This window comes from Benincasa hispida, chromosome 1, assembly GCF_009727055.1.
Source record: "Benincasa hispida cultivar B227 chromosome 1, ASM972705v1, whole genome shotgun sequence".
NCBI lineage: Eukaryota > Viridiplantae > Streptophyta > Magnoliopsida > Cucurbitales > Cucurbitaceae > Benincasa > Benincasa hispida.
The window spans coordinates 9,859,158-9,867,652 of NC_052349.1; the positions used below are offsets into that span (position 1 = coordinate 9,859,158).

General features: G+C 40.2%; 1 protein-coding gene across 4 annotated transcripts; it reads left to right on the plus strand.

The window, feature by feature from the left end:
- Nucleotides 1–4,824: 4,824 nt before the first annotated feature.
- Nucleotides 4,825–8,126, plus strand: LOC120083362 (pentatricopeptide repeat-containing protein At5g15010, mitochondrial-like). 4 transcript variants are annotated; one of them, XM_039039097.1, is made up of 3 exons: nt 4,825–5,069; nt 5,201–5,282; nt 5,460–8,126. In XM_039039097.1, exon 3 carries the CDS (start codon nt 5,596–5,598, stop codon nt 7,417–7,419), a length of 1,824 nt encoding a protein of 607 aa, XP_038895025.1. In that variant the 5' UTR covers nt 4,825–5,069; nt 5,201–5,282; nt 5,460–5,595; the 3' UTR covers nt 7,420–8,126. The 4 variants fall into 4 exon arrangements, with proteins under 4 accessions (XP_038895025.1, XP_038895032.1, XP_038895051.1 ...); XM_039039104.1 differs by having other exon boundaries at nt 5,201–5,215; XM_039039123.1 differs by having other exon boundaries at nt 5,261–5,282.
- Nucleotides 8,127–8,495: the final 369 nt, after the last annotated feature.

Below are 8,495 nucleotides of genomic sequence, written 5' to 3' on the forward strand. Positions count from 1 at the left end.
ACATTCACCTTCCTCATCCATTCCGAGTGACGACCGGAAACTTCGACCGGAGTTAGATCTCGAGAGAGTCAGCTCCTCCGCCCATCCATGGCACCATCGGTAGCCTTGACGCACATCCGCTCAGCCAGTCATTTCTTTTCCTTTCTTTTTCTACATTGTATTGTATGACATTTTGAATTAAGAAATTAATACAATCTGTTTTCAATGCACTTCTCTGTTTCCTTCAACTCCATCTCCATCTTTTTTGCTTAGCATCTTTATTTTCATATGCAACCCTTAAGAGTGACAGCAAGGGCAACCTTAGTCAACGCAAACTAATGCGATCATAGCAACACTCATACAATAGTAAACCACCTCTCGGTGCGAATGCTACGACTTCTTAATGCTAGAACGCATGCGATGTATGTGCAGAGGTGTCTATAGGGCCTACACATAAGCTCTAATTCTTGTCTATGCAATGATACACAAACAAGGCGACCACATATCATTATTCCTATTCCTAGGGTGCATGCAATGCAGTGTTTGACAAATAGAGCTTATCTCTAAGTCCCTATCTCTTGTTTATGCCGATCTAATCCTCACTCTCTCGAGTCTAAATTCTAACCTAGCTCTCTCGAGTCATTAGGTTCTTTCTTTAGACTCTCTCTCGAGTAACTTTAAAGGGGTGTTGGGCACAACATAAGACAAGATAAACACATGAACTTGGTTGACGCAAGATTGTTACTATCCTTAGTGAACAACGCATACCTTGCTTAATGCGTCCAACCACTTACCCTCCCGGGCAGTTGATTGTTGCTGGCTTCACTCATAGACAAGCAATGCGTTAGCCTATAGACAGACGTTACAACAGCTTCACACTAAGCAAGTAAGGTTACTCATACAACTCACGCAACGCACACCTCTCGGTGGGTTGCTACATGCTTCATATTCCTAATCTACACGACTAAGTATGCAATACCCAAGTAATTCCACTAAGTGTTGCAATGAAAGTAAAGATGCAAGCAAAGAAGATGGAGATGGAGTTGAAGGAAACAGAGAAAGTGCATTGAAAACAGATTATATTAATTTCTTAATTCAAAATGTCATACAATACAATATAGAAAAAGAAAGAAAAAGAAATGACCGGCTGGAAGCAAAATTTACTTCCAGCAGATGTGCGTCAAGGCTGTCGGTGGTGCCATGGATGGGCAGAGGATCTGACTCTCTCGAGATATAACTCCAGTCGAAGGCTCCGATCGTCACTCAGAATGGATTGAAAGAGGTGAAGAACTCTTAGGTGTCTTCTCACGCATTTTGTCTGGATCGCGGGGAAAATCCCCGGTTGAGGGATAATCTCCCAGATGATTGAATTTCAGCTCTTCGGCCTCTATTTATAGAGCTTGGTTGCCGACAACATTAATTGGGCTGCTTCTGAGTTTGACATTCGGCGCATTCGTCCTTTTTGAACCTCTGCCACTAATCTCTCTCTTTACTCTCAGGCGTCTTCTCACGCATTTTGTCTGGATCGCGAGAAAAATCCCCGGTTGAGGGATAATCTCCCAGATGATTGAATTTCAGCTTTTCGGCCTCTATTTATAGAACTTGGGTTGCCGACAACATTAATTGGATTGCTCTGAGTCTGATATTCGGCGCGTTCGTCTTTTTTGAACCTCTGCCACTAACGGCGTGGTAGGTGAAATGTCAACATCATCTTTGGATTTTCTCGAGGTAGATGCGTTTATGCGTTGATTCCATCTACCTTGCGTTGATCCCATTAGTTGCATTGTCATGCAGCCGCAATCATTCAATGACCGCATTCGCTTAATACCGCAACTCTACACGATGACCGCATTCGCTTGACGAACGCAACTCCCATGCGATGGACGCATACGACTGATTACCGCAACATCCATGCGTTGATCGATGTGATTGCCTTTGCGATGGAGTGTTTCTTCGCATGCGGTCATCTATGCGGTGGTCCGGTTTCCGCGTTTTCGTTCATTTCCTGCATTAGCTACAAAGATAAAACATTGAATGCATAATTAATGCAAAATAACGGGTTAGTTGAGATTCAACATGTCGATCAATGCAAGCTCATATTCTTGTGAATTCCTATCATGATTGACGCATATTCTGCCTAACAACCTTCATAATTCTAAGTAAAAGGCCTAAGATGACATGCATTTCTGCATGTCATCATCCACCAATATCTGAACCCTCCATCACGTGCTTGAGTCAATTGCTCTAAACCAATATTGTAAAAAAAAATTCAGACAGCTCTGATTTATTCCTTTGATATCTTCAATTACTTTATTGAACTTCCAAATTTGAAACTGACACCCGACACGATAAACATAATTTTTCAATATATTAAATTTGTACCTTTTATTAAAGTTGTTAACAATATGTTGTAAGCAAAAACGATGGTGACATTTTGGTCCCGTCCAACCATTTGCTGGATTGTTCACTGCTGCGATTATGCCACCATGTAGATTTGAAATTAAACACACCTCTTCGTGTGTTACAATTTCTCTCAAGTGTTTCAGGAACTATCCCCATGAGTCTATGGACTCTTAATCAGCAACGAAAAATACAAATGGAAGAAGATGCCTGTTCGAGTCAACTGATGTAGCAATCAACAATTTTTCTCGGTATTTGCCATACAAGTGTGTACCATCTATCTGAATTATCGGCCAACATTTATTAAAAGCTTCTATACAAGGACCAAATGCCCAAAATACAGAAGTTAGGATAACATGGTCTTCAGTAAGCGTTTCTTTCACTCTCCACTTTACATGTGTTCCGGGATTAGTCTGCTTAACCATATACAACCACCTGGGTAATAATTTGTAAAATGCTCCCAATCACTGAACACTTTAGCCAACACTTTTCTTTTGCCCTCCCATACTCTATGGCAAAGAACATGATATCCAAACTTTGATTTGATAGTAAAGTTAACCTCACAATTTAATGGACAAATATGGGAGAAGAAGAAGATTTGGAGAATGAGAGAACGAAGGCTGAAGGTAGTGAGAATGAGAGAATGAAGGCAGTGAGAAAATATGAGAAAATGTGAGAAAATGAGAGGCTGAAGGTAGTGAGAATGAGAGAACGAAGGCAGTGGGAAAATGTGAGAAAATGAGAGGAGAGGAGGGGGGTTATAAGATTAAAGGTCGAGTTTTGAAAACTTGACCCATAGGTTCGACGTTGGGAAAATTAAATGGATGGGACGGGATGAGACGCTGACGCGCTGTAGAGATTCAGATTCGTTTTAAAGGAGGTCGACGGTTCAAACCACTATGATGCGCGTTGCAGAGATTCGAATTCATTTTAAAGCCATCATAGCGTGCCGCTCATCGTCTACTTCCACTAGGCGATCGTGTAGTAAAGCTCAACAATCGTGTAGTAAAGCTCAGCAATCATGTAGCACTTGGTAGACGATCGTATAGTAAAAAGTAGGCAATCGTAGAGGTTATGAGAAGGCGATCGTCTAATAGTAATAGCTAAGTGATCGTGTAGGAGTTTGTGGGCGATCGTGTAGTGAGGAAAGAGAGCTCTCAATAGTGGGAGTTCGGAAGACACTATCGTGGAGAAGCCATCGCAGCGTGCTGCTTATCGTCTACTTCCACTAGGCGATCGTGTAGTAAAGCTCAGCGATCGTGTAGCACTTGGCAGACGATCGTATAGTAAAAGGTAGGCGATCGTATAGGTTCTGAAAAAGCGATCGTCTAATAGTAATAACTAAGCAATCGTGTAGGAGTTTGTGGGCGATCATGTAGTGAGGAAAGAGAGCTCTCGAGAGTGGGAGTTCGGAAGACATTGTCGTAGAGAGGTCATCGCAGCGTGCCGCTCATCGTGTACTTCCACTAGGCAATCGTGTAATAAAGCTTAGCGATCGTGTAGTAAAAGGTAGACGATTGTATAGGTTTTGAGAAGGTGATCGTCTAATTGTAATAGTTAAGCAATCGTGTAGGAGTTTGTGGGCGATCATGTAGGAGTTCGGCAGACGCTGTCGTGGAAAAGCCATCGCAGCGTGCCATTCACCGTCTACTTCCACTAGGCGATCGTGTAGTAAAGCTCGGCGATCGTGTAACACTTGGTAGACGATAGTATAGTAAAAGGTATGCGATCATATAGGTTCTGAGAGGGCGATTGTGTAATAGTAATAGTTAAACGATCATGTAGGAGTTTGTGGCCGATCATAGAGGATTTAGTAAGTGATCGTTTAGTCATACTAAGCGATCTTGGAGAGATTGTAAGCGATCGTTTAGCATCTCGTAAGCGACCGATTAATCTTGTTTGATTCCTATCGTCTAATAAAGAAGTTGTTCATCGTTCACTTGTTCTTTCCAGAAGTTTGCACCTATTGTTACGTTAATAAAGAATTACTAAACAATCGCATAATAATTTTACTAAACGATTGTGTGCAATCGTATATAATTACTCAATGATCACATTGTAATTTACTAAACGATTGTGTGCGATCGTGTATAATTACTAAACGATTCTTTAATTTCCTTTAGGTCGAGAGTTTCTTCTTTAATTTTCGACAGGCCCTCGACCCGTTCTTCAAATTTTGTCCTCTTTCTTTAATTTCCTTTAGGTTGAGGATCAAACTCTCGATCTCTTCTTCAATTTCTTTTAGGTTGATGGTCAAACCCTCGAAAACTCCAAAACAACCATAGATTTCTAAATAGTTTCAAAACCACTATATTTCCCTAAATTGTTCTCCTAATCACAATATTAAAAAAAAAAAACTCCGTTTACAAAAACCTGAAATAGGGTAAAAATGCAATTAGCCTAAAATACTCTATTTTCCAAAAGGGTTTTTTTATCCAAAGTTTTTGCTGGGCTAATTTTTCAGTCTCCCTCGCTTCTTCACACAAAGGCCCGAATGGGAAAAACACCTTTCTGAGATGTTTAACCGTTCGTCTCTGAGGTTGATTTGAGACTGGTCGGAAGATCTTTAACGCAGCTCCGATTCTCCCTTTTCTCTGAGGTTCGCGACGGGAAAAGAACCAACCCAGATACAGAAACACCGGACTCGCTCATAACCATACCCAGATTCCAATTCTTCTACCACTTCATTGGTATGTCTTGCAAGACTCTCACTGTGATTTTTTCGGCTTTTTTTCCCATTTCAATATCTGAGGTCTGCACTTTTCACCCATAAGGTGTCTAGATGTGCTCTTGGTTTATTTGGTTCCTTTTTCCTTTTCAGCTCGAATTGCTAATAGTGAGTTTTCTTTGCCTTTTCTTTTCTTGGCTCTGGTTTCTTTAGCTGCCTCGGAATATGCATGTTGGTGAGATTTATCCTGCTTATTTGTGTTTCTGTCTGATGATATTACTCCCATTTAGGTGTGTGTTTTTCAATAGCCTATTTGATTCTGATCATTATTTGTGTTTATGTTTCATATTACTCCCATCTCGGTGTGTATTTATCATTCCGATCGTGTTAATCTTCCGACTGTGATTGTCAGCCCCAGTACAACTCGAACTCTCTCATCTCTGCTCTGGTTTTCTCTCAGAACTTTCCACAAACACTTGGAGCTCATAACTTTCTCCATAAGATGTGGAGAGTATGACCTGATTTTTGCAGATTGTTGCTAGCTAGCTATGTGGGAAGGAAGAATGAGATCAAAGTTGTGTGCATTGTCGCTTCTAGGTCGTACATTTTTCAGTCGGTCTTCTGTTAAATCCACCCAACATGTTGAGCTCGGAGCTCTTACCAGTGCTACCATGGCTTCTGGTTTTAGTTCATGGCCTACACGCATTCATACTGTCGACACTGCTACTGCATTGAATTCCAATGTTGGGGATGTCTTCTCATTTGGCTTTTGTTCTTGTTCCTATATTTCTCCAAACTCAAACCGCAATATTTTGGACACAACTTCGGAAGAATCTTGTCAGTATGCAGCCAATGATGATCATGTGAGCAGCGATGACGACAATGGTCGAGAAGAACATGAAGAGGAGGACATGAACATGAATGACAAGGGTGTGATACGAGATGTGGATGCCATTATGGATATATTTCATGGGTTCAGGCAAGTAAATCGTATTCAAGTGAAAAATAAGCTTGAGCATTGCTGTATTAAGGTCTCAGGAGAGTTAGTAGTAGCAGTACTTTCTCGGATCCGTAATGACTGGGAAGCAGCTTTCACTTTTTTTGTTTGGGCTGGTAAGCAGCCTGGCTATGCCCACTCTGTGCGTGAATATCATTCAATGATTTCAATTCTTGGGAAAATGAGGAAGTTTGACACGGCATGGGCCTTGATCGATGAGATGAGAGGAGGGACAACGGGCCCTTCTTTAGTGACACCTCAAACCCTTCTAATTATGATTAGGAAATACTGTGCTGTTCATGAAGTTGGTAAAGCTATAAATACCTTCCATGCTCATAAAAGATTTGGATTTAACATTGGACTAGAGGAATTTCAAAACCTTCTCTCTGCCCTCTGCCGTTGCAAAAATGTGAAAGATGCTGAATATTTGCTGTTTTGCAACAAAGATGTGTTCCCATTTAACGTAAAGAGTTTCAATATTATCCTCAATGGATGGTGTAATAGAATTGGCAGTCTTCATGATGCCGAGAGAATTTGGAAGGAGATGACGCAGAGAGGTATCAGTCATGATGCTGTCTCATATGCAAGTTTCATTTCTTGTTACTCAAAAGCTCGCAACCTTTATAAGGTGCTCAGGCTTTTTGACGATATGAAGCAAATGAAAATTGAACCTGATAGGAAAGTCTACAATGCAGTCATTCACGCTCTTGCCAAAGGTAGGCTTTTGAAAGAAGCTATCAATCTCATAAAAACAATGGAAGAGAAGGGTATTATTGCAAATGTTGTTACTTATAACTCAGTTATCAAACCTCTATGCAAGGCCCGGAAATTTGATGAAGCTAGAGCGGTTTTTGAGGAGCTGTTGCAGCGCGGCCTCTGCCCAACGATTCAGACTTATCATGCCTTCTTGAGATTCCTGAGAACGGAGGAAGAAATATTTGAGTTATTGAAGAAGATGAGAAAAATGGGGTGTGATCCAACTGCTGAAACCTACATAATGTTGATCAGAAAGTTTTGCCGATGGCGCCAGCTTGATAACGTTTCCAGAATATGGCATGAAATGAGTGAAAATGGAATTAGTCCTGATCGCAGCTCTTATATTGTCTTAATACATGGTCTCTTCTTGAATGGAAAATTAGAAGATGCATATAAATACTATTTGGAAATGAAGGAAAAAGAGTTGGTTCCTGAACCAAAGATAGATGAGGTACTACAAGCGTGGCTTGCTGGTAAGCCAATGTTTCAAGAGAATCCATCAGATTGTTCTGGGGAAGGCAAGAACTCCGGATTGTTCCCCAAAAAAATTGATTTTCACCGACAACCTGAGATTAGAAAGGTTTCAAGAGATGGTGGTTTTTCATTTTGGAAGCAGTAGGATTTTGTAGTATATTATTATCCCTTCAACCTTGAGGTTCAAATGGCTTGTTGGGTCCTCGAGTGGATGACTTCAACCGTTCATCTGAGGTTCAGTTCAGGTGTCTTTGACCTCTCTCTCCATCTCGCAGTGATCCTTTTTCCTTCCAATACACCATCAATGCTTTTATGTAGTTCAAAGTGCAGAGGACCATTGCCAACCTAAGTTACACATATGTCTCGATTTAAGAGGCTAGAGATTCGAATTTTCAATATGATATTTTATTGAATTCGGAAAAGAAAAAGTGTCGAGGATCATTGATGGTACAAGTCAAAGATGCAACCTTCAATTACTTCTCATCTTATTTGGTCTCAACTTTGTCATTAAAAAGTCATTCCAAAGAGACTCTAAACGAGTCATTGGCTGCATACTACTCTCTTGGTGCAGAGGGCCCTATGGAACAACAAATTAATTTGATTTTTTTTTTCTTGGTACAGTGTTCTTGTTAACATAAATCTGCTAGAATTATCATCCAAGGGGAAAGTAGCATAGTATCTACTGAATAAGCAAACTCACCCTATGGTGCCCTTTAAGATTAAAGTGATATATGGTCAATTCGTTTGATAAACCTTTTAGTTTGTTTGATTTCACTTTTTTGATAGCTGTATCACCGAGCATGAGCTTTTAACTTACACCGATATGCAATAACGTTTATAATTGAATATGTATTTCATGTAGTTTGTAAGAACTCATATACCCCAATCTTCAACCATCGTGTTCTCTTTACTAGTGAATAAAGATCTACTAAAAGATGAGAAGTAGAGAATTCATCAGCTTAAATTCCTCTAGACTTTCATAAAATATGAAGCATGTCAATAAATGACTGTCAATAGAGCGAGTTATGCCTTTAGCTTTGGGTTTTAAAACCTGCCCCTATTTGTGTCGCTCGTAATATCTTTTATTTTGTTGAAATACCGTTTTCACCCTCGAGAATACTTCAATGTAATTTAACCCCTAAATTTTAAAATGTCTGTATTTGATCCCATTTTCTTATTTCTTGGTCACCTTGATAACTAAGCCTATGTCCTTTCTATTTT